Raw genomic sequence first — 25767 nt, forward strand, 5'->3', positions numbered from 1 at the left:
AACTTTTGCAACTAGCCACTAGTGCCCAGAGGTCCTTTATTGTTTAAACACAGTCCGCAGGACTGGAAAAAAATGAAACCTTATATTTATTGCATAATTTAAAACACAAAATGCCTTCTTGCAAACTGTAATACATTACATTAATGAAATAGATATACACTGGCACCATATAGAATGACAGATCAAAGAATGGATTTCTCATCGTGCAGTTTTCTGGGTGAGGTGGACGTGGGAAGACCAGAGGAGAGCAGTGCGTGACAATATACGAGGGGAGGCAAATTAACTCATTAGCCCATTAGCCTGCAACAGTTACAGCAGTCACATAGTTCAGCCATGGACACAAGGTCCTGCAAACATGATGAAGTAATAGGGTTTGAGATGTTAAATGAGAGTGAAGTTCCAGAATATGCTTCCAGTTGAGGACTGAAGATTAGGGAAAATTATTATATTCAAAATCAAACTAAAACACAAAATCTCATTGAAGTTTGCAGCAGAAATGCAATTTCTGTAAAATATGTAAACCAAGCTTCAAGACTGAAATATAGTTTGAGAATAGTTTATGTATATTTAAGATGAAATGCAGTTACGTGCAATGTTTAAAAAAACAGGTTTTAGCAACAAATTGATCTAAGCAGATTGCTGAATTTATCCAAAGTGTAATTACAAACTGTCAGAAGAACAGATCTATTCAATAAAGTAACTTTATGAAGATCAGGTATCTAGTGAGTGCAAAGACAGTATTTTACTGTACAAGAATTCCAGCCTGGTCCCACAAAGGCAAATATTCTGTGGACCCAACATATCTTCGAAATTAATTCCTTTTCTAAATAAAATGTTGCAACCTGTATTATGGTCTCAGTGCCAATGTAACGTAGATTGGGATACTGATCACTGCAGCAGCAATGCAACTGGGAGATCACTCAAGATTCCTCCTGGCTTCCATACAGAATGCAGCAAGACTTCATTCAGTACAATGACACAGGTTGAAGTCAGCAGTGAAGAGCACCTTAAATCTGAAACATCTTTTCCCCGCCTCGGTCAGCTGTCTTAGAATTCAAAATTCGACAAAATGCTTCGGATTTAATTTCCTTTTCAAACGACGCCCAAGAAACATCCATCAGCTGAGATCGCAGAAATGTCTCAAAGACTGCACACATCCCAGAGGTCACAGCAAAGGTCAGCTAAATGAGTATGATGGTTTGAGGAAGGGCCGTTGGCTGATGTTGCTGCGAGGAACAGGTAACGGCATTACCCCTGGGCGCCTGTTGCCTGTGGCTGGCCTGGGGTTGGAATGTTTTGAAGTTGTTGCAAATTTTGTGTTAGAGCTACAATAAAATAAATTAGAACAATTATTACATAGACCTGCCTTACATCTACAGAACTGACAAATATATTCCAAAACAAATAAAATAAAACATTGTCCAGATAATGTTTAGGTGATGCACTGTAAGGTTACAGAGGTGGATGGAAAATATCTAAAGCATTATTCAAGGGGAGCGAGGAATTCTGCTCACATCCTGAAAAACATAGGATCCTTGCACAAAATCACAAGTTATTCATAACACACAAACACACACACAACACAAACATTCACCCCCCCCCACATAACATACACCGACACACCTACACACACTCACCCTCCCCCACATAACTGTATACACACACCTACTTACACATACCCCTACACACACTCACCCCCTACATAACATACATCTACATAAACACATTCACCTCCCACATACACAGGTAAACACATCCATAGACAACCACATGCATTTAACCATTGACACAATCCTTCCACACCACACAGCAATACACCTCCAACTCTGCTCACTTCTCTCCCAGAGCTGTACTGTTGGAGTGTCAGTACGGAGTCCCGTGCCAACGGAAGGTCAGTACTCAGGAAGCACTGCACTGTCAGAGTCAGTATTGAAAGGGTGCTCCAGTACTGGAATTTCAGTGAAGAAGTGTGGCACTTTCGGGTCCATACTAAGGGACAGTTACACTGTTGGAGGATCGGTGTAAAGGGTATTCATTGCCACGGAGCACAGTGGAGGCGGGATGTTAAATGCCTTCAAGGCATAGATTGATAAATTCTTGATCTCACAATGAATTAAGGGATATGGGGAGAGTGTGGGTCAGTGGCATTGAAATGCCCATCAGCCATGAGTGGATGGCAGAGTGAACTCGATGGGCCAAACAGCCTTACTTCCACTCCTATTTCTTATGGAATGCTGCACTGTCTGAGCATTAGTACTGAGGACATTTAGACAGATACATGAAGAGCCAGGGAATAGAGGGATACAGACAACGTGCAGACATGGTGACTGAAGGGTCTGTTCAGTGTTTGATTGCAGTTACTGATTCTGTGTTTTAACGGTGTTTCGCTGCGTCAAGCTGAGGAGGAGCAGGAAGAGACCACCCAGCCCCTTGAGCCTGTATTACCGAGATATCAATGAGATGATGACTGATTTACATCCTCACTCAGTTCAACTGCCATTATACACTTGTTTAGCAAAGATTTATCAATCGTTTTTTACATGTCCAAATAATCTGCAGTGGAAGACAACTTTTTTGATGAAAATATCCAGACCTCAGCTCCCACGTGTGAGGAGGTACTTCCTGACATCACCCAGAACAGGCTGGCTCTAACATTTTCATGCAATCCCTCAATCTGCCCTCCCCCTGCCAGCACCAGAGGAAATACTCTCTCTCTGTATACTCTATGCAATCCTTCAACCATCTTAAACATCTCCACCCAATCACCCCTCAACTTTCTATCCTGGAGAGTCTAAAAGCCTGGCCTTTGGGACCAGCCCTCACTATTTAAGCCTGTTTAGTTTTGGTATCATTCTGGTGAATCCCTCGAAGGCCAACAATGTCTTCCTTACGGAGTCCTGTCCAGATCTGACTGTTGAGAACATAATAATGTGCAGTAGATTTTAATTTTCTTTATTCATTCACATGATGTGGGCACGGAGTGGCGGGGGGGGGGTCTGGCCAGCATTTCTTGCCCATCCCTGGAAATGTATGTTTTTCCTGTGGATGGTGCTACTCTAAAGCACTTTCAAATTCAGAATGTTGTGAAATGGCTCCCTCCAGTGTCTGCTTTGGTACAATACAGATTAGAGTACACCAGGTTTGCGCCTTCATCAGCTGGAAGCAGAGGGGACAGCCCCTGTGCCTAGCAATATGAAAACAGCAATTACGATCTTGTGGTTTGTTTGTAAAATATACCCTGTTCATACTACTTCTCTAGGTGAAGTGGCCGAGTTACCAGAGTGGGAATAAGTTTGGAAAGAGAGGGATGAGAAAAAGAAAGCAATAAGGGTTACGTGGCAAAAGTTTGAGTTTTTAAACATGCGGCCATTTCAGTTTTGAGGCAATGGGAATGAATGACCAGGAGGACTTTAAACACAATCTTTGGGAGTTGAGTTCAGATTCAAATGTGAATAGACTTCCTGTGGCTCCAGAACACTCAGCACAGAAAATCCAAACAACACAAAAGTTCAAAAACATAACAGAAGTAGTGATTTCATTGAATGGCAGACAGACTTGATGGGCTGAATGGCCTTGTATTGCTCCTATGACTAATGATCATAATTGCTCCTGCCCTCCACCCTATGACAGCCTTTCTGCTTTGATCTTCCTGCCCCTTCCCCAATTCACCAGCTTAAAAACTCTTTAATTTCAATTTCTCTTTCATTCTGATTAACAGTTACTGTCCTGAAATGATCATTCTGTTCCTCTCTCCCTAGAACTCTATCCAGTTGTTTTGTAAAATCTCAATTTAAATTTCCAACATCTGCAGCATTTTACTGCTCGATAAATTGCTTTCCTTTAATTCATTCAGGGGATATGGGTGTCACTGGCTGGGCCCAGTATTTATTGCCCATCCCTAGTTGCCCCTTGAGGAGGTGGGGGTGAGTTGCCTTCTTGAACCTCTGCAATCTGTTTAGTGTGAGTACACCCCCCCCCCCCACTCTGTTAGGAGGGAGATCCAGGATTTTCACTCACAGTCACTGGAGGAACATTCAAATTTGATGTTCTTGCACTTGTCCTGATGATTGAGAGTCAAAATATTTTCAAACACACGTAGAATAAACGCCCAGGTGGGGATTCTCTAGTCAATAAACTCGATACGGAGAATAGCTTTCACCAGCTGTGATTGACTTGAGATCACATGTCTGCCGTACTTTTGGTTTAGTTCCTGACGCACAGATATCTTTTCCTGACATTAATGATATTTTCTTTGGCATTCCGTTTTTTAAAATCCATCAACAAATCTTCAAACTCCACAGCCCCAGGCATTTTCATTGGTAAGATTTTATGTGTCAGAGGTTACAAGTGATGGAATTTCTTCAGTTGACACATTGCCAGTTTGGGTTGGAATCACGGATAGTTTATCAATCTCAGAGCACTCTGATTTACCTGGGTCACACATGATGTGTTGACATGCACCATCTGACAATACCTGGGTGTTTTATGATTGAACCTTTACCCTTTACAGTTAGAGACAGACCCTGGAAGGGATCATGCAATCGAAGCAGTTTGTTGAGATGGTTAGCAAACCAGGATCTGAAGCAAAGGAATTCCTCACAGAACCACAATGGACTTGTCAACAGGAGGAGTCTGGAGTTTATGAGAAGGGATTTATTGGCAGGCCCAGGTTTCAGCTGGGAATGTTGGACTTAGGATGTCCTGAACCTCTGAACGAACCTCCCATTGCTCAGGAACCTTAGTCCCTGAACACACTACTTTGGAATGGGGATATTTACTGCTCAGTTAAGACTTCAGCACGGAATTACTCACTGTGCAAATTCATTCCTAACACTAACCCCTACAAACCTGAGCTCATTCAAAACGTGCTGTCACTATCCTAATTCGGATCTAGTCCCAGTCACCCATTCCTCCCTGCCTTCACCATCCACACTCACTGACCTCCCCCGGCTCACTATCTGGCAGCACCTCCATTTTAAATGTCTCATCCTTGTGTCATTGGAATAAGATTGGAGGGAGAGATTATGGTCGTTATTGATCCCAATATTGAGTTGAGTAGAGGCAGAGTTGAAAGGGACGGTGTTCCATCTTTCTACAGCTTTCTACCATATAAGGAAGTTCACCAATGTCTGACCATGACCTCTGCTTCCATCTTGCTCGACATGTTTTGTTTCCTTCCTCTTTTGTTTGGTTTTGATCACATTTCCTTCTTTATCCCTACACGTTGCATTCTCATGGACTCGCTGGCAATTCACATCCCAACTGGACACAATCTTCCATTACCCCTCGTTAAGGCTGTTGCAGCATGAAATCTTGTGTTATTTTTCACCAAAATCATAGAACACAAGAGTCCTCAGAACCACACTCCCTCACACAAATATTGAACCACTTTTAACAACAACTGATGTGGTCTTGATTCAAGATTCCCAAACCTGTCCTTTTTCTGATCCTGTGCATGACTTTAAATGTACTTCAAACAGATAATGGTATCACACACACACACACACACACACAGGTGATAAGACACTTATATTTAACAGCAGAACTAGGTTGTGAAGTGAGGAATAATGATCTGAAATTGGATGCGAACCTTTTTGAAGACTGCTGGTTATTGTACCCAGTTTTCCTTTTCTTTGTCCTTCTGTAATAGGATCCTTTTTTCCGTTTTCTGTTGTTGGTATTTTTGCTTTTATTGAAGTACACAGAGGTTTCCTCGCACTGCTCCTCCTCCTCCTCCTGAGATTTTCCACAGTCTATCCAACTGTCAGAAGTTCTAGCTTCAAATGCTTCCTCCTCTGTAAACGGATTGGGAAATAGGAAAGGGGAAAGACATTTACAGAGTGAACATCACCGACATAATCTCTTCCACTCACAATAGGAGGAGCTCAATCTCTGATCCTCTATAAATTCAAGCTGATCCAAAACTCTGCTGCCTGGATATGAACCTGTACCAACCCCCATTCACCTATCATCACCAGTCTCCCAAGTATTCACTGGGCTACACAGGCTCCCAGTTTGGTAATGCCTCAACTTTGAATATTCTCATCCTTATCTACAAATGCCAACCCCATAGCCTTACCCTATCTTTGTGACATCTTTCAGCCCTTTCAAAAAAAAATCTCCGCAATTCTCGAATTCTGGTCTCTCGCACATCTCCAATTTTAATTATTGCCATGACCTTCAGCTACTTAGGTTCAAGGACCTCTCAGCTCATTTAAGAGCCATCTTAAAAGTGACCTCTTTGACCAAACTTTTGGTCACCCACCCAAAAATCCCAATTGTATTTGACTGTTGACATTTCCATGAAGCACCTTGGGATGTTTCACTACATGAAACGAGTTTAATAAATGCAGGTTATTGTGATGCTTGCTGGAAGGGAGACAAGTGAGACATTCAACTTATCTTTCTACACAGTCTTATCTCCTTCAGAAACAAAACCAGAAATTGCTAGAAAAGCTCAACAGTTTGGCAGCATCTGTGAAGAGAAACACAGAGTTAACGTTTTGGGTCCACTGAACTGTGATTTCTCTCCACAGATGCTGCCAGACCTGCTGAGGTCTTTCCAGCGCTTCCTGTGTTTGTTTCTGATTTCCAGCATCCGCAGTGCTTTAGGTTCGTATCTTCTTTATGTTTATTAATTCTATTTGTTTCAATTATTCAGTGGTAGCGAGGTCTACATTCTCATCACTCTGTAGTTGAATAAGATTCTCGTGAATAGCTTATTGGATTTATTAGTGACTAGCTTTTATGCATGATCCCTGGTTTTAGATGCCTCCACGGGTGGAAATCATTTTTCTACATTGAGATTGTAACAGGATTGAATACAATGATAAAATCAAATCAAGCTGAGAAAGGAATATGGCCTGTTTAGTTTTTCATGATTGGTATAACCTTATATCTTTGCCTCATCCTTGTGAATCTCTAGCATTTTGCACCTTTTTATTCATTGATGGAATGGGAGAGTCATTGACTGAGTCAGCATTTATTCCTAATTGTCCTGGTGAAGGTGGTGAGCTCTCTCCTTAGGGTGCACAGACACGCACAGTGCTTTTACAGCCCAGACTGGATGCTCAGTATGATAAAACACAATGTCCCTGCTTTCAGTTGTACCCCTCAATAAATACATTAGTGTGTTTGTATTGCGGTGTTTTTAAACAGCCTTGGCACGCTGCATTGTGACTTTCTGTGAAGTTGCGTATATATAAGTGGAGTCCTTTGTAGCATTGAGAACGTGATTAGTGAAGCAGTATGAAACCTTATTATTCCTCTCCAAATAAAACCTCAGCCGCACTGAAATTACTTTAGCGCTCAAGTACACTTGGGGATGGGTTAAGAAAGGCATCTTACTTCTATTGAAGATTCTTTACACATAAGTGGGAGAGACTACCCTTTACCTGGCAACTGCCATTCAGAGTACTTCTGGAGAACTTCGATAAGTTCACCTCCATATTTATCCAATTTGTCCTCGGTGACTCCGTCAATCTGCAGAAGGACTTCAGGGTCCGATGACAGTGACTCTGCAGAAAACACATCTAACATGTTAACATCCTTTCCATGTATGGACACAGGAATTAGGGGCAGGAGTAGGCTATTTGGGTCTCCAGGTTTGCTCTGCCATTCAATCAGATCATGGCTGACCTGATTGTGCTTCAAATCCAGCCTAAATACTGAGAACCTCAAAAGCAACTGGGACCTTTGTGCTGAACTAATTGCTTGGAAACAGGAACTACACACTTTCCTGTCAGGATCTCAACTATTGATAACTTTGTTCCAATTATTTTTTTCTTTTGTTTCTTTGCAGCTTCAACTTAGCCATTTACTTTTGCAAAAATAAACAGAAGGTTTGACTGATGTTTTGTGAAGCTGCATAAGAGCAAACTAATCATTCAGATCAATGTTACACACAGGCTCTGCCCGGTCATAAAATACAAGTTGTTGAGTGCATGATGAATATTCAACCAACATTCAGAGAAATATGAAAGTGAAGGGTTTTTACATTGAGTTGAAGGGTATTCAAATTGCTGACTGTCATTACCATCTCACTATCTCTGAAGACACTGATTATCGTGACAACAGAACAGCCTTGACCACAAAGTCCAGGCAGATAGTCCCACTTTGTATTTGTCATTTCACACAATGAGGCATCACTGGCAAGGCCAGCATTGGTTACCCATCACTAATCGACCTTGAATTCAGCAGTTTCCTAGGCCATTACAAAGGGCAGTTAACAGTCAAGATTCACATTGCCATGGGTCTGGAGATGAGACCTGGACAGCAGATTTCCCTGAAAGTTATCTGAAAGAATAATAGGGTGGTTATGGTAGGGGATTTTAACTTTTCAAACATAGACTGGGACTGCCATAGTGTTAGGAGCTTAGATGTAGAGGAATTTGTTAAGTGTACATAGAAAAGTTTCTGATTCAGTATGTGGATATTCCTATTAGAGAAGGTGCAAAACTTGACCTACTCTTGGGAAATAAGGGAGGGCAGGTGACTGAGGTGTCAGTGGGAGAGCACTTTGAGGCCAACGACCACAATTCTGTTAGCTTTAAAATAGTGATGGAAAAGGATAGACCGGATCTAAAATTTGAAGTTCTAAATTGGAGTAAGATTAATTTTGACGGTATTAGGCAAGGACCTTCAAAAGCTGATTGGGGGCAGATGTTCGCAGACAAAGGGACGGCTGGAAAACGGGAAGCCTTCAAATGAGATAACAAGAGTCCAGAAACAGTATATTCCTGTGAGGGTGAAAGGGAAGACTGGTAGGTATAGGGAATGCTGGATGACGAGAGAATTGAGGATTTGGTTAAGAAAAAGAAGGAAGCGTATGTCAGGTATAGACAGGATAGATCGACCGAATCCTCAGAAGAGTATAAAGACAGTAAGAGTATACTTAAGGGGGAAATCAGGAGGGCAAAAAGGGGACATGAGATAACTTTGGCAAATAGGGTTAAGGAGAATCCAAAGGGTTTTTACAAACACATCAAGGACAAAAGGGTAACTAGGGAGAGAATAGGGCTTCTGAAAGATCAACAAGGCAGCCTATGTGTGGAGAGTCAGGAGATGGGGAGAGATTAAGCGAATATTTTGCATTAGTGTGGAGAAGGGTATGGTAGGTAGAGAAGATAGAATCACGATCCTAGATAATCCTAAGAAAATGCACATTTGTGTAGCATTTTTCACAGTCACAGAACATCCCAAAGTGTTGTACAGCCACTAAAATACTTTGAAACACAGTCACTATTGTAATGTAACAAATACAGCAACCAAAGTGTACATAGCAAGCCTCTACAAGAGCAATGTGATAATGATCAGGCCATCATGATACTGATTCTGGTTAGGACAGTAGGGATAACTGCTGCAGCTGCTTCACTTTGAAACACTGCCATGGAATTGGAGAAGGCAGACAGCACCTTGGTTTGAGATCTTACCAGAAAGTATTCCCTCAGTGCTGCATTGTTGTGTCAGCTTGGTTTGGGACTTGAACCTAAAACTCTCGACTCTGAGTTGACAATGATATCTCCTGAACCATAGCTGTCTCACTGAGGAACTTGCTCAATCAGGGAGCTGGAAAGGATCCTGAGGTACTAATCATGAAGTTAGGGGAGTTCTCCCTGGTGCCCTGGCAACCTTGTACACTCCACAATCAATGCTGCTTTCAGGCTTGTTAACACATTCCTTTGCATAGGAACTAGATGTGTTTAATTGGTTGCCATAGGACAGTGACAAGACTTCAAGATGTGCTTCACTGGCTGTTAGAGTGCTTTGTCACAAACTGAGGTGGTGAAAGATATCAGATAAATACAAACTTTTCTTTTTCTTTCACGAGAACCCTCACATCATGAATTGCACTGAATAGCAAGAGATTTACAGGCCACAATATATTTCCAGGTGGCAGTGAAATCCTGCTCAAAGTTCGTAATATCGGAATCACAAAAAGAGGAATCTTTGCTTTTTCTAATGAGTCACGTCAGTTATTAGTTTTTCAAATTTACCTGCAATCCTTTTGATGGTGGCAGTGTTAAAAATGTTAAAGTAATGGACACCAAAGGTTTTGCCCAGTTTCTTGCAAAGCTCTGTGAGATCAGTAAGGCATTGCTTAACCATCTCCTCCCGTTTAGAAACATTCTTTGCCATCGAATTCCTCTGTTTCCTGATGCTGCTGGCATTATCAGTCTCCTGAAAGTCCACCTACAATTAGAGTATAAATTCCTCGCAGTTAACCAGCGTCACATCGTGTCAAGACTCTTTAGTCAATAAATTAGAGCAGAAATGTCTAATACTGGGGGGTGGGGGGGGGGGGGGGGGGGGGCATGCATTTAAGGTGAGAGGGGGCAAGTTCAAAGGAGATGTGGGGGTAAGTTTTTTTTTTTTACACAGAGTGATAGGAGTGTGGGACGCACTACCAGGGATGGTGATGGAGGCAGGTGCAATGAGGGCATTAAAGGGACTTTTAGATAAGCACATGAATATACAAGGAATGGAGGGATATGGACCAAGGTGATGCAGAAGGGATTAGTTTCAGTTGGCATCAAGATCAGCACAATATCGTGGGCCAAAGGACCCGTCCCTGTGTTCTACATTACCTCTTTGGACATAATCAGGTGGCCAAACATATATGAGAACGTTAAGTGTCAACACAGCAGACCAAATATATGAATTAAGATAAAAATTAATGTACCTGGTGCAAGCCCTTCAGAACTTGCTGAGCTTTCTCTCCAGCAGTCACATAAGCAACTGCTTGGTCATTGGCTGTGATGTACAGATCCTCACGCAGAATTCTATCCAGCACCAACTTTCGAAACAATCGTTCTACATTGTGACGGGAATAGGCAGCTCCTGTTCCAAAGATACCAGATTGGATCCTGGCATTCTTGCAACCTAGTGGGAAGTTCAGTCAGCTTTGAGCATCTTTGTGAGAATAAATTCACACAGAGCCTTAGAGAAAGAATTTACAACTGACCACGTATCTTGAAAAGATCCAACAGTGTTGCAGATTCAGGGAAAGGAAGGGGATGCCCACATAGTACAGAACTACAACCCCACATGGAGTTTTTGACAAACATAGAACATAGAAAAGTACAGCACAGAACAGGCCCTTTGGCCCACAATGATGTGCCAAGGTTTAATCCTAATCTAAAATAAAATAACCTAACCTACACACCCCTCAATTCACTGCTATCCATGTGCCTGTCCAGCAGTCGCTTAAATGTCCCCAATGACTTCACTTCCACCACCACAGCTGGCAACGCATTCCATGCATTCACAACTCTCTGCGTAAAGAATCTACCTCTGATGTCCCCTCTATACCTTCCTCCTAATATCTTAAAACTATGACCCCTTGTACCCATCAATCCTGCCCTGGGGAAAAGTCTCTGGCTATTGACTATCTGTTCCTCTCATTACCTTGTACACCTCGATCAGGTCACCTCTCTTCCTCCTTCTCACCAGAAAGAGAAGTCTGAGCTTATTCGACCTCTCTTCATAAGGCAAGCCCTCCAGTCCAGGCAGCATCCTGGGAAACCTTCTTTGCACCCTATCCAAAGCCTCTGTATCTTTCCTATAGTAGGGTGACCAGAACTGGACACAATATTCCAAGTGTGGTCTCACCAGGGACTTGTGGACCTGTAGCAAAACCTTTGCGGCTCTTAAACTCAATCCCCCTGTTAATGAAAGCCAAAACACCATATGCTTTCTTAACAACCCAATTACTTGGATGGCAAATTTGAGGGATCTATGTACTTGCACATCCAGATCCCTCTGTTCCTCCACACTGCCAAGAACCCTGTCTTTAAACTAATATTCAGCATTCGAGTTCGACCTTCCAAAATACATCACCTCTCACTTAACCAGGTTGAACTCCATCTGCCATTTCTCAGCCAAGCTCTGCATCCTGTCTATGTCGCGCTGCAGCCTACAATAGCTCTCTATACTATCGACAACACCGCCAACCTTTGTGTCATCTGCAAATTTACTAACCCACCCCTCAACCTCCTCATCCAAGTCATTCATAAAAACTACAAAGAGCAGAGGCCCAAGAACAGAGACCTGCGGGACTCCACTCAACACTGACCTCCAGGCAGAAAGAGGTTTGAAAGTTAATATTTCAACCCAACAAGTCCACACCGACCCGCTGAAGCGTAACCCACCCATTCCCGTACATTTACCCCTTTACCTAACACTACGGGCAATTTAATATGGCCAATTCACCTGACGTGCACATCTTTGGACTGTGGGAGGAAACCGGAGCACCCGGAGGAAACCCACGCAGACATGGGGAGAATGTGCAAACTCCACACAGTCAGTCGCCTGAGGCGGGAATTGAACCCGGGTCTCTGGCGCTGTGAGGCAGCAGTGCTAACCACTGTGCCACCGTGCTGCCCACGACATAATTGGCGGCCCAATAATTGATGCATTATGAAGAAGAGAATTTGCATTTATACAACACCTTTAGGTTCATTGCACATTTTGCAGCCAATAAAATAACTTTGAAATTAAGTTAGTGTTGTTACATAGGGAAAATAGCAACTTGTAAGTTCAGCAGCCTCTCGCAAACAGCAACAAACATTACAGCCAGATAATCCATTTCACTGACAATGGGTAATTGCTTTAATAAACACGGCTGGTATCTTGTATCTCACACCTCACCACCATCAACCTCTCCCCAACATCTGCAAACACATGGAGGATCATGCTGGTATCTCAGATCCCACAGCTTGGTGAGGGCAGAGGGCTCTGACCAACACCACTCAACAGATTACGGAGTCATTCTGGTCCTTCTATTGGAAACCATGTGTGGAACAAGCGGCTGCTGCATTTCCCCACACACTAACATGGGTGGCAATTTAAACCAATCCATCAGCTATAAAGTACTCAGGTTATCTCGAGGTAGTGATAAGATGAGACGGTGGAACAGCACTTAAACATGAGTGAGAACAAACAAACAAATTCAGCAAGGGAAATATGCAGCCACATTGAGAGCAAGGTGGGATAGCAGCATTCAAGAAGCACCTGGACTAACAGAAAGGGATCAGAGGGTTGCAGATCCTGTAAGTTTTAATATGGAAGGGCAAAATAGGTCAGCACAGGCGTGGAGGGCCAAATGGCCTGTTCCTGTGCTGCAGCGGTCTTTGTTAAAAGGAAAGTTCATTGCGGATTAACATTACAAGAGTCTATATGATGCCACCTTAGCTTATCATTTAGTGCTCAAATATCCTCTCTCCACCCTGACATCCTCAAACAGTCAGGAAGCAGAGAGCTTCCTGTTCTTGAGTCCCTGTAAATGATCTACACTCACCGAGGAAGATATCAACGAGCATGTTCAAAGTGAGCCTGCTGGATGGCTGGCTTGCACTGTGTATCCGTCCATTGGCACTAGCACAATGCTTCTGAACAAATTGCACAATGTTCTTCACTTCGCCCGTGACATTCCTGGTCTTGTAATTCTACCAAAAAGGAGACAAGAAGGTTATTTCTTTAAAAAGTAACTAATTCGCATTTCAGGATAGGAACAGTGTAACTAGCATTTCAACTGAACTTACTTTCTTCCGGAGGCAGTTGTCACAAGCTACTTCTGGGTGTTCTTTGCAAAACTGGGAATTAAAGCCATTTTCCCCAAAGTATGCCAGCAGCTGTATCCTGCGGCACTCCACCACATTCTCACAATAATGGACCATGTTATATAAATTATTGAAGTGGGTCTGTTTGGTGAATTGGTTCCCATCCTTCTCCACTGTAGAATACAGGGCACTTTTGTTAGATCAGGTTAATAGAAACTGCAACATTGCATCAAGAAAACAATGGTCTGGAATTTGCCGGAGGTGCAGAATCTCACAGCTTGTTCTATTTATAAGAAGCTTTTGTCATTCTTTAACTCAAACAACATTTACTGCGCAAATTACTGGAAGTGCGTGATGAATTCAGATAAGCAGGTTATCAAGACTTCAGCGAATGAATCAACTGTCTCCATAACAATGGAGGTCAAAGAGAAAGAGAAGGGCAGAGACAGAACTTGGAAGAATTAGAGCCAAATCAGGCAGAGAGAGAAATAAAAAGGGAAAGAAAGATTGGATTGAGAGGGCAAAAGAAAAGTCAGAAAAGAAAAAAAATTTTTGACTTTAAAAAATCCTGAAGAGCAATTTACACGATCAATGGGATTCCATTAATTCAACTGTTTTTCTTTCTTGCGTTATAAATGGGAGACCCCTTATTTTCAAACAGTATTACCTAGTTCTAGAATTCCCACTGAGGGGAAACATTCAGTGGCCAAGCTCCCTTGGAATTTCAATGTTGTGATCAACTCACCACTCATTTTTTTCTGAATTACAGTGAATCCAGGCCCAACCTGCTCCAACTTTCCTCATAAGGCATGTTTTATTCCTAAAAATCATTGACGAAACTCCCATGAATTGCCTTGAAACAAAGTACTGACTTCCTTAAACAAGGAGACCAAGTCATACACTCTGGTCGAAGTGTGGTGATACCAATATCTCACATAGTTGTAATAAGACTTTCTCACTCCTATAGGCAAAAGCGAGCACTGCAGATGCTGGAAGTTAGAGTCAAGATTAGAGTGGTGTTGAAAAAGCACAGCAGGTCAGGCAACATCCGAGGAGCAGGAAAATTGATGTTTCAGACAGGAACCATTCCTCAGGAAGAAGGAATAGCTCCTGCCAGAAAAATCAATTTTCCTGTTTTTCGGATGCTGCCTGATCTGCTGTTCTTTTCCAGCACCACTCTAATCTTGACTTTCTCATTTCTATACCGCATCCCTAACACATGGATAGTCTCATTGGAAAATGGATAGAAAAGAAAAAAAAAGGTGCCATTTTAAAAGTGCCTTTTCAAACCTAAAGTCTTCCCAATGCAATTAAAAGTATGATCATTGGTGATGTGTACACCTGTTACACCTGAAGGCACGATGCCAACTGAAGCATTCAGGTCCCAAGTGAGATTCGCACACTCCACACAAACCCACATTTGAACCTGGGCACTGCATGTCTGCAAGTCAGTGCTAAACTAGGGCCTTAAAACACTAGGCCAGTGCAGGAAGCACAATACGTCATCATTGTCTATCACCATCTCATACAAGGAGTCTCAACGACTGAATTTAGTCACAATCAGTGAATGGAGATCCTAAGAGACATTCTTCCCCCAGCTGTGGTTAATAATTTTCAGGTGCTCTAATGGAATCCCAGTGTATTAAACACACCTTGAACAGGTGAATACAATACTGGACTATTACTCAGACACACTATGACTTGCTTTAGCTACAAGTAACATTTTAATCCTATTATCCTCTCAGACATCATTCAAACTGATTGCTCACTCACTTTGGATAATGCGCCTGATCCTGGTGACATCACTGTAACTGTAGAAAAGGACACAATGGGACGTTTCGCCATCCCTCCCAGCACGACCCGACTCCTGGTAATATCCTTCCATCGACTTGGGCAGTGTGGCATGGATCACATAGCGAACATCTGGTTTATCTATCCCCATTCCAAAGGCAATGGTGGCACAAATCACCTGGTGGGAACACACAGTTTAAGAATGAGTTTACATAAGCAGAGGAGCTGTTCATTCTAACTGCCTTCAATTCTTATCATCATCTCCTTTTACATATTATTCAGCTTAGCAATATTTATTAAAATATGAACGTAAAATAAAAAAGGCAAATTTTACATCAGGTTTCAAAGTTATATCCTTGGCTTCCGCAAAAAAATCATTGCATAAGATCAACTTCCCTTAAAATAAGATTATTAGCAACTTAGATTTTGCAGGACTGAAATACTTCAGCTATATGAAACTGGGGACGTTGGGGTTGCTCTCCTTGGAGCATAGAAGGTGAAGGGGAGACGTTCAAAGTTAAGGAGTTGATGGTCTTTCTTGGCTTACTCTGTTTCTTGATTAAATGGTCAATAGGCAGGGTACCCAGATGTAAGGAAATTAGCAAAAGAAACAGATGGAAGGTAAGGAGAATTATTTTTATACAGCAAGTTGTTACAATCTGGAACATACTGCCTGAATGGGCAATATAAACAGATTTAGTAGTAATTTTCAAAGGATTGAGAAACAGAAGGTATTGTGCATGAAGAACCAAACCCACCAAACAAGAAAGATAATTGTGCCTGAATTTTAAGGGCTCCTTACCTGGCAGTCTTCCTGGTTAATCCACCTGTTTTGTATGAAATCTCTGTTGGAATCCTGAAGGCCAGCGTGATAGGCCATTGCAGCTATTCCATTTCTCTTCAGTGTTTCAGCCACTGTGTCACATTCATGCCGTGACAAACAATAAATAATCCCCGAGTCGCCTGTTAATGATGGAAATCAAGAGTTAGTGCAGCGCTGAGCTGTTTCGTTTAAAAAGATGAAGGTCCTTTAGTTTGCTGAGCATCATCAAAAGGTGAGGTAAATCAGCAAGTACCTATTCTGTGAAACAAGGATTGACCATCCTCCAAGATTTGATGATAAATCCCAAGTAACATTTTTAAGACTAAACATTTGACTTCCGATGAAGCCAGGAGTCTTAGTGGGAACATCACCAAATATTAGACAGCAATGTTCTTGCATGGCTGAGTTTGAACACTTCTGTGCACTCTACCAGCCAGTTTCCACCTAAAGCTGAGTGCCTTGTGTTCAGCCTTGACTAGAGTTACCAACTCTCCAGAATTGGCCTCAAGTCTCCACAACGTGTCAATCTCTGCTGATCATAAAATCCAAATGCAAAGTAAAACAGGAATTAACAAAAAGAAAGTTTGTTGCCATTTCTATCTAAATGTTATAGTAATATTGGAAGTAACTATGTCTAGACTCGTTCAATTAGGTTTTGCTTGCTACTGAAATGGGAGGTGGAGTTGTAATGAAAATGGATTGGAGGAGTAACCAACAGAGAGAGTGTAGGGCAAGGCAATGTGGGGATGAACAGGTCAAGTGGCAATCAGGAGGAGGGGAGGATGGAGGCATGTGTGATGTGATAAAACCCTCAGGAATACATTTAACCAAAGGTTAACAACTCTCTGTAACATCAAGTTTGAGTTTTAAACACTTGGTAACTGTGGAAATAAAGATTGAATTAGCTTTTTGTGATTATACATTGAAAACCACTTCAACGTACCGCAGTGCACAGGAGGGATAAAGCAGAATGCAAACCATGTTTTAGTCAACTTCACAACAATGTCTGTGCTTCATAGAAACTAATTTGTGTACAGGCTACAGCGATGAGAAACATGTCTAGTTCATCATTACATTATCAACTTAGAACTCATTCCTCTGCCCAATTCAGTAAGGTGTTTTTACTTACAAACCTGTCATCAAAATAGTTAGCTCTAGCTTCCTCAACAGCAGGTGTGATGTGACTCACACTACATTGCAAATTAAAGGAAAGTCAAAGTGATCTTTTGTAAAAATATTGACTGAGTATTAATTAAAGTTTAATATAAGTGATACAGAGAGAACATGAGAGACACAATAAAGTGAACAAACTTTAGAGAAATTAAATTATTGCAAAGCACAGCTGCTGTTTCCACCAGTAAAATATGTAAGTTATTTTGTTTACAGCCAAATCATACAATGAGTAATTTGGTGGATAACTATTTAGTTATTTACATCTCAAACAAAGAAACATCGAAAATAAGAGTAGGCTATTTGGCCCTTCAAGTCTGCTCCACCATTCATTACAATCATGGCTGACCGTCCCTACTCAGTACCCAGTTCCCACTTTCTCTCCGATCCCTTTAGCCTTAAGAATTATGTCAAACGCCTTCTTGAAAACATTCAATGTTTTGGCCGTAACTGCTTTCCACGGCAGAGCATTCCACACTCTGGGTGAAGATAGATCTCACCCTAGTCCGAAATGGCCTACCTATATCCTTAAACCATGAGCCCTGGTTCTGGTCTCCCAGTCATGAGGAAATGCTGGAAGGATGTTCCCCTGTTTGGTTCTGTTAGAATTTTATAGGTTTCTATGAGATTCCCCTCCATTCTTCTAAACTCCAGTGAACATAGTCCTGTCCCATCCAGTTTCTCTTCGCCCTGCTATCCCAGGACTCAGTCTGGTAAATTCTCTTCACATTGCCTCCATAACCTCCTTCAAATAAGATGACCAAAACTGCACATAATACTCCCAGTGAGTTCACACCAAGTCCCTGAACATCTGCAGCAAGATATCCCTGTTCCAGTACTCAAATCCACTTTCTATGAAAGCCAAAATACCATTTACCTTCTTCATCTCCTGCTGCAGCTGCATGCTCACTTCCAGTGAATGGTGAGCAAAGCCACCCAGGTCTTGTTGTACCTCCCCCTTTCCCAATCTATCATTGTTCAGATAATTATCTGCCCTACTGTTTTTGTTACCAAAGTGAATAATCTCACATTTGTCCATATTACACTCATCCACTATGCATTTTCCCATAGATGGATGCTAAAGGAGGGGTGTTACTGTTTTTAACATTTTCCATGAGACATAGTTACCTGTGCAAAGGTTGGCAGGTTCACAACTTTATACAGGCTACAACTGTGTTTCCTCACACAATGTGACCACTGATGATCTACTAGATTACCACAACCGATACAGCCACATCAGAGTGTCACGTCACCCATATAAATATTTAACCCTAACTGTAAAAACGATTGGTTGAAATGTCAGAAATGTTTAGCTCTATACAGGGAGCTACAGGAGAGGAGTGCATTACTCAGTTGATGCTTACGTGGATAGTTCCTCCGGATCCACTCAATGCAATCTTCAGCAATCTTCTTCGGTTTTTTTGGCAGGACCTCATATTTCAAGTTGTGTCTGTTGAAGCTCATGGTGAACCTGCAGAATTTCAACATGAAACCTCAGTACCAGAACTCCGTTTAACACAAGTGTTAGACGACTCTCAGTAACTTGTACAGAATGTACAAAACTGTAGGAATACAGTACAACCTTGGTCATCAGAACATCAATTATCTGAATTTTGGATTATCCAAACAAGATCTCAGGATCCCGTAAAAAAGGCATTAGACAACCCAGCATTCAGTTATCAGCTAAAGGGCATTATGGCGTGTATTGCCAGATAACCAAGGCATGTTCGGATAATCGGCACCCATAAATTAACACCTGTTTATGATCTGATCAGTTATCCAAACGATCCTTATCTGAACAAAATATTCCCCACCTGTCCCTTTCAGATAATCGAGGTTGTGCTGTACAACACATCAAATAATTCCCTATATGGTCAACTTCCCAATGCCAGTTACTTCATTGTGGGACACATAGAAGTAGGATACTTTACCCATCAAGATGAGGAGGGAAACTGTAGGTTCACATCCCCTTAGCTATTCCTTGATGTTAGCAGCCAGATATACCGCTAGATCACGCAATCAGGTGGAGTTTAAAAAAAAGCAGGTTGACACTTAAATAAAACTCTTTGGGTCCTCAGGATGTCCGGAAATAACACTTCACTGTCAGTTAATTATTTATGGTCTAGTTACAATGGTAAAAACGGTAGCTAATTTTCTTATAGGAAGCAACATAAGAATGGGAGCAAGCCAATCAGTCCCTCAATCCTGTTTCATTATTCAACGAAATTGTGGCTGATCTGCAGTCTAACTCCACATTCCTGCCAATGGCTCATATCTCTTCAATAAAGTTTTAGTTATGCAAAGATACTCTCTCACATTTAAAATGATTAACCCTGACCCAGCAACTGCAATTTGTGGAAGACAGTTTCAAATATCTACCACCCATTGTGTGTTGAATATTAATTAATTGAATTCAAGTTCCACCAGACTCGACCCCACACCTCCAATGTATTAAGCTGGTTCCCAAGCCCAATGAGAATACCATCAGCCAATCATCTCTCACCTCCTTGAGCAAAATAAATTACTTCTTACAAAAGTAAAAAAAACTGCAGATGGTGGAAACCTGAAACACCAATAAGAAAAAGCTGAAAAAATGTGTTTGCAGCTTTTGTGGAGGTCATTGACCTGAAATATTAACTTTGTCACTCTCTGTAGATATTGCCCGACCTGCCAAGTTTCTCCAGCAATTTTCACTTTTATTGTAAGTTGCATTTTTATCTGTTTTTAGCAGGTTTAGCTGAGGCGTAAATATTGGCCAGGGCACTGGGGAAAACTACCTCCTCCATTTCAAATATTGCTATGGGATCTTCAACATACCCCTCTGGTGCAAAAACAAGATTTGATTGAGTAGCTCTAATGGAAGACATCACCCCAATCAGTACAGTGCTCCTGCAATATCAGCTTGCTTTACAAGCTCAACTTCTGTGGTGGAGCTTCAAGGCCACAAACTACTAACTCCAAGGCTCAAATGCCATCACAAGGACAGCGTACCTCTTAGAGACGGTGGGGGGGCGGCGGGAGGAAATGTATGTCAAATAAACGAAGCTGATTTGAAGGAAAATTGCTTTCAACATATCAGAGGAGCAGGAGATTTACCTCAATATCCTAAGACTACCATTTATCCTTAAACATCATCCCTAAATCTCAGACTATACCATCATTTTCATGTTGTTGGTGGGAGCTGGCTAGTTGCAAATTAGTTGCCAAATGTCCTATGATAGTGACAGCATTTCAAAAGGCACTTCATTGAGCAAAATGTGCTTTGGGATGTCTGAAAATCAGAAAGGTACTATATAAATCCAATCCTCTCTCTCTTTACAACTTTTGTTGATAAATGGATAGGAGATACACTGGGAGAAGTAAATAAAATTAAATTTTGATTCAGAGTTAAATCTGAGTGTTAAGAATTGATGGTGCTGATAACTAAACATTTTTGTCCAACTGAAAGAAAATGACAAAAAGAGTTGCACCAATAATTATTAAAACGTAAAACATTTACAATAGTCCTTTGGTATTGCTCATAGGACGGCAGAAGATCAGGGCTTAGAAGGAGGGGAGTATTATACTGCAGAATAATACGATTCTGCTGCTAAGATACAATAGGACATCACTAAGGTCAAAGATTCAATTCCTGGAGAGCTCAGTCATAGACAGGTAGAGGTTTTATATCGCTGGTTCCTACCCAGTGTCAGAAAAAACAATCAGAAAATAACTGTTTCAATTTTTCTCTAAAAACCCACCAAAGTGCAAAATCTGAAATGTGACATTTCGAAAAGGCAAACAAGTGAATATCTGATCATGGTTAATTAATCTAAACATAATACTCTTCCTCTCCACTCTCATCTACCAAGAAAAGAAGGAACGTACACTTGAGGCTTTAGCATCTTGAGCTGGTTGAGGATATCTTTCTGGACCCGTGGTGTGGCTGTGGCTGTCAGGGCCATCATTGGGATCGTGGGAAATCTGCTCCGAAGCTCATTCAGTTTCTTGTAATCAGGACGGAAATCATGGCCCCACTAGGGATAGAAACCAAAAAGACTTGAGAAGTAATTGAGAAGTGAGCACATGGAGCTGAGAAAAAACAAACAAGTCTTCAGTAACATTTACTGCCACCAAAGGGTAGGTAATAAGGGGACAGAGAACAACCAGTTCCAGTGCTGCAGTCAACATGTGCTTATAAGCCTTGCTCACTTGCACCAAAGCCTCAGACTTTACACAAACTAGGAAAACAAAGTGAAGCAAAAAGAGAAAGGTGAAAAACAAATCACTACTGTAATATAACTGGGGAATAACAAACAAAGGAAGGGCTTCCAGTGAGGAAGGGTGAAGGGAGAGACAAAAGTAGGAAAGAAGAATCAGGATTCAGTATTCATTTGGCCTTCATACAGCATAGGAAACAGGCTGGCTGTTCACCCAATATGGTGCTAAAATGGATTCCTTCAGCTGGAGCTTACTGACAGAGGGGCCCCTGGCCCACTCTATCTCCCAGTTGGACATCAAACTCTATCGTCTATCCATGCTCATCAAACGTCAACATATGAGCAGTCAGCACAGAATGACATTTTGCAAGACAGGCTTGTCTTCAATTGTTGCCACCACTGAGATCTTAATAGGGAGCATCTCCAAGGAAAAGATCTTTTGTTTGTACAAGCCGCTGTGAGCTGTGATATGCATCGTAAACTGCAGCCTACGCTCATTTGGTACTAATTTACAAGATGAATCATGGCTTTGAACAGCAGGTATAATATTGAAAAAGATATTGCACTCTGCTATTCCTGAGGGTGTTTGTCAGCTGAGTGCATCCACCCACTCAAAACACACTCCTCCTGATGACTGCGGAACTGTTTAGAAAAACAAGAGGAAGCTCACCACTACCAGCAAAGCAACACATTTTGGGTGCAGTTCCCAGTCTGCTCTGAACTAACCTTTCTCAGCCGGGGTGTCACAATTAGCTTCAACCCCTGGGGAACAGAAATAATGCAGCCTGTATTTCTCATCGAGTGACACTTTGATGGGAAATGGGAGCATGGCCAAGCAAATGGTCTCAAGCTTGGATATCACACTCATGGTCAGTAAGCATGGACTCAAATGGAAGAGGCAAGCACTTCAATTAGCAACAAGTAGGGCACAAAGAGCCTTCATTTCAGATCCTGGTGTACATGCAACATGAGATGCTCCCTTACCCAACTTTGTGTACAAACAGAAGGAAAATGTACATTTATATGATGCCTTTAAAAGAACCTCATGACATTATGAAGCATTTCACAACCAGTGAAGTGTGGCACAGCAAGATCTCACAAAGAACAATGTGCAAATGGCCAGATAATTTCTATTAGTGATGTTGGTTAAGGGATAAATAATGGCAGAACATCAGGCAGAACTCTCCTGTTCTTTTTCAGACTTGACGGTTTTTCTCATCTACGTAAACATCTATTGAGAGCCCAGTTTAATGTCCCAACCAGATCTCTCACTGGTGTTTAACATGAATACTATGTCATGGGGCCTTGAGATCCAGAATGCCACCAGAGTCAAAGATGAAATTTAGACATAGAAGCATCAAGTTACCTGGCTAACACAGTGAGCCTCATCGATGACAAAACGAGACAGAAGTTTCCTCTCGTACAAATTTACCAATGCAGCAATCAGTCGGTTACTGGCACTGACCTGGATTAACAAGGAGAATCAAATTATTAGGCCAGGAAAATGTCACTTAAATGAAAACAGAAGTTGCTGGAAAAGCTCAACAAGTCTTGCAGCATCTGTGGAAAGAAATCAGTTAACGTTTCAGATCGAGTGAGCAAATGTCACTTAAAGTTTATTCTCAGGATTTGCACATCACTCAATTCTCTAGTTCCCCAAGAAGATGGTAGACACTTGTTAACTCTTACCTATTGTTTGGTACATTCATCTAGATGGTTGGTGCACAGTTTAGAGTCAACCACAATGAAGTTATGAAGCTGCTAGTGATTCCGGTACTAATTCTCAATATTTCCATAAACTATGGAACAGGCTCAGGACTGAATGATATACGTTTCTTTCAACTCTTGCACATACAACATGTGGTGATATAGCACAGATTGTTCCTCTGATGTGGGTATGCGTTTCCTCAGCCTCATTGTATGTAAATTCCTAATTTTAAGTCACTAAGTCATGCTGTAATTATGTGTCGCTATAAGCATCATAACTAATTTGTTCAGTTCTAAAAGGAGAGAAATCAGAGTTTATGCTGAAACTTCCATACAGATGAAATATTGAGTCAAATATTTCAGAGGAAACAAAAATGGTTCTAAAACAAAACACAGAATGTGCTGGAGAAACTCAGCAAGTCTGGCAGCATCTGTGGAGAGAAAACCAGCCTCAATGTTCGAGTCTAGTATGACTTAATCAGAATAGTACAATGGCATCATATGCAGCATATTGAATGTCAATCGTGTCTATAAAATTAAAAAGGTGGGTTTATACGCTTTTCCAATCAACCTTTTACTTTCAAAATGTGGATATAGGAGTTTATAGCGTAAGCCTGTCAAACTGCAAACATCCACTTTCAAGGTAGGAGCTGCAGTCCCATCGCAGGTAAAAGGGTATGATTTTAGCATGTTAAGAGAAATAGCTCCATTCACAACCTCAGGATACCTCAAAGTTCTTTAGAGTCAAAGAAATGTGTCTGGTCATTGGTGTAAGGTTACCTGATAATAACCAGGTAATTTGTTATAACAATGTTGATCCTGGGGATAACTCTGCTACTCTTCTTCAAAATACAATCGTTGGAAGCTTTTACATCCATTTACAGGGCAAGTTGGAGCTTAATTCTCATTAGCCATTTGAACGATAACACCAGTGCAACACACACTGCACCTATATTGGAACTGCTATCTAAGTTAGGCACTCCTATCTGTTTGTGTTAAATCCAAGTGATATAAAAAATAAGGATAGCGTGTACAATGTTAAATGGGTTCTGCATTCTGTATCCTTGTGCAATTAAACACTGCTCTCTAACATCCATCACGTAAAGGCTCTTGGCACTGAGAAACACCACTGTGTCACAACCGGTATTTTACCAGGACTCCTTAATTAGAATACAGCAAAAATTAAAACTGAAGAGCAGCAATTGCAATTTAAATGTATACAGATAAATGACATATTTCAAAAATACAGAACACAGAAAAAGAGAATATCAGACAGAAACCAACACTAACAATTTATATTCTTACAGCATTCCAAGCCCATAGCTAAACTGAGGGGAGAATGCATTGCTACAAAACAGATTTATAATTATGGGCTCCTCACACAAAGCCCACAATCTTAAACCCACCAGAGAGAAAGGTGACAAATTTCAGCTGGTTAAACCAGAATATCAGGAGGAATCAATAATTTCCTAATCTAACCAAAACATACATTTGAGGCTCACCTTCTCAGGTGTGCAGTAAAGCAACTTCACAATAGGATCCTTTTTGGACAGCTGCATATAGGTACTGGCAACCTCAGAGTCACTCTTACTCGCAGTTAGATGTGTCGCTGGAATCTGTTAATGGAAAATAAAGGACACATTTCAAACATGACTCCAGGCCTTGTTTTCCTCCACACAAGTTTCTTGATGGTTTGCTCCTGCTGACTGGATCTATTCACACCTTTAGAGTTCTCAGTATTTTGGGTGGGCGTCAGAGTGCTCAATCAGGTCAGGCAGCATCTGAGGAGCAGGTGAATCAACATTTTGGGCATAAGTCCTTCATCAGAATGAAGCTTGTGGACCGGGGTTGAGAAATAAATGGGAAGAGGGTGTGAAAGCTACCCACCCCACCCCCTCCCATTTATCTCTCAGTCCCTGCCCACAAGCCTCATTCCTGAAGAAGGGCTCATGCCCGAAAGTCAATTCTACTGCTGCTCGGATGCTGCCTGACCTACTGTGCTTTCCCAGCAACACATTCTTGACTCTGATCTCCAGCATCTGCAGTCTTCACTTTCTCCTAGAGTGCTCAATCATCCACTGAATCTAGATCTCTCTTCTTTTCCCTTGCAGAGTGACACTGACCTTTTAATTAGCAACAACATTGGAAAGGAGTTTTGAGAAGAAGCATACCATGCAGGAAATCAAAATTCCAATCAATCTCTTATAACCAAACAGTACATCATGTCAGTGCTAAAGTCGGAGAGTTTATTCCGCCAATGAAGCAGGTTAAATACTGTAATCCCCTAGTTTGCTCACATTGCTCAATCTTATTAAAGACCCGCACCTCCACTCTCAAGCAGCTCCTTTTTGCTACCTTCAATATAAACATTAAACAATGACGCAGAGAAAGAGGCCACTTGTCCACTGGTTCGGTGTAAACTCTTTGAAAAAATTTTCAATTAGCAAAGACCAAACATTCCCCTCATATCACTGAAAATTCCTCAAAATATTTATTCAATTCTCCTTTGAAAATTACT

At 41.5% G+C, this 25767-nt stretch overlaps 1 protein-coding gene across 3 annotated transcripts in view; it reads right to left on the reverse strand.

Moving 5' to 3' along the window:
* The window catches only part of blm (BLM RecQ like helicase), a 60095-nt gene continuing 34328 nt past the window's right edge, over positions 1-25767 (reverse strand). For all 3 annotated transcript variants that reach the window (XM_072565354.1, XM_072565356.1, XM_072565355.1), the window contains exons 10-22: positions 24752-24865; positions 22909-23007; positions 21211-21359; positions 18708-18814; positions 16153-16313; positions 15333-15528; positions 13542-13732; positions 13298-13445; positions 10682-10881; positions 9996-10191; positions 7395-7517; positions 5591-5795; positions 1-1325 (exon numbers count right to left, since the gene is read on the reverse strand). In XM_072565354.1, the coding sequence (XP_072421455.1) occupies positions 1178-1325; positions 5591-5795; positions 7395-7517; positions 9996-10191; positions 10682-10881; positions 13298-13445; positions 13542-13732; positions 15333-15528; positions 16153-16313; positions 18708-18814; positions 21211-21359; positions 22909-23007; positions 24752-24865 (2037 nt within the window). In that variant the 3' untranslated portion in view covers positions 1-1177. The remainder of the gene's footprint in view (positions 1326-5590; positions 5796-7394; positions 7518-9995; positions 10192-10681; positions 10882-13297; positions 13446-13541; positions 13733-15332; positions 15529-16152; positions 16314-18707; positions 18815-21210; positions 21360-22908; positions 23008-24751; positions 24866-25767) is intronic.

Source organism: Chiloscyllium punctatum, chromosome 48 (assembly GCF_047496795.1).
Source record: "Chiloscyllium punctatum isolate Juve2018m chromosome 48, sChiPun1.3, whole genome shotgun sequence".
Classification (NCBI taxonomy): domain Eukaryota; kingdom Metazoa; phylum Chordata; class Chondrichthyes; order Orectolobiformes; family Hemiscylliidae; genus Chiloscyllium; species Chiloscyllium punctatum.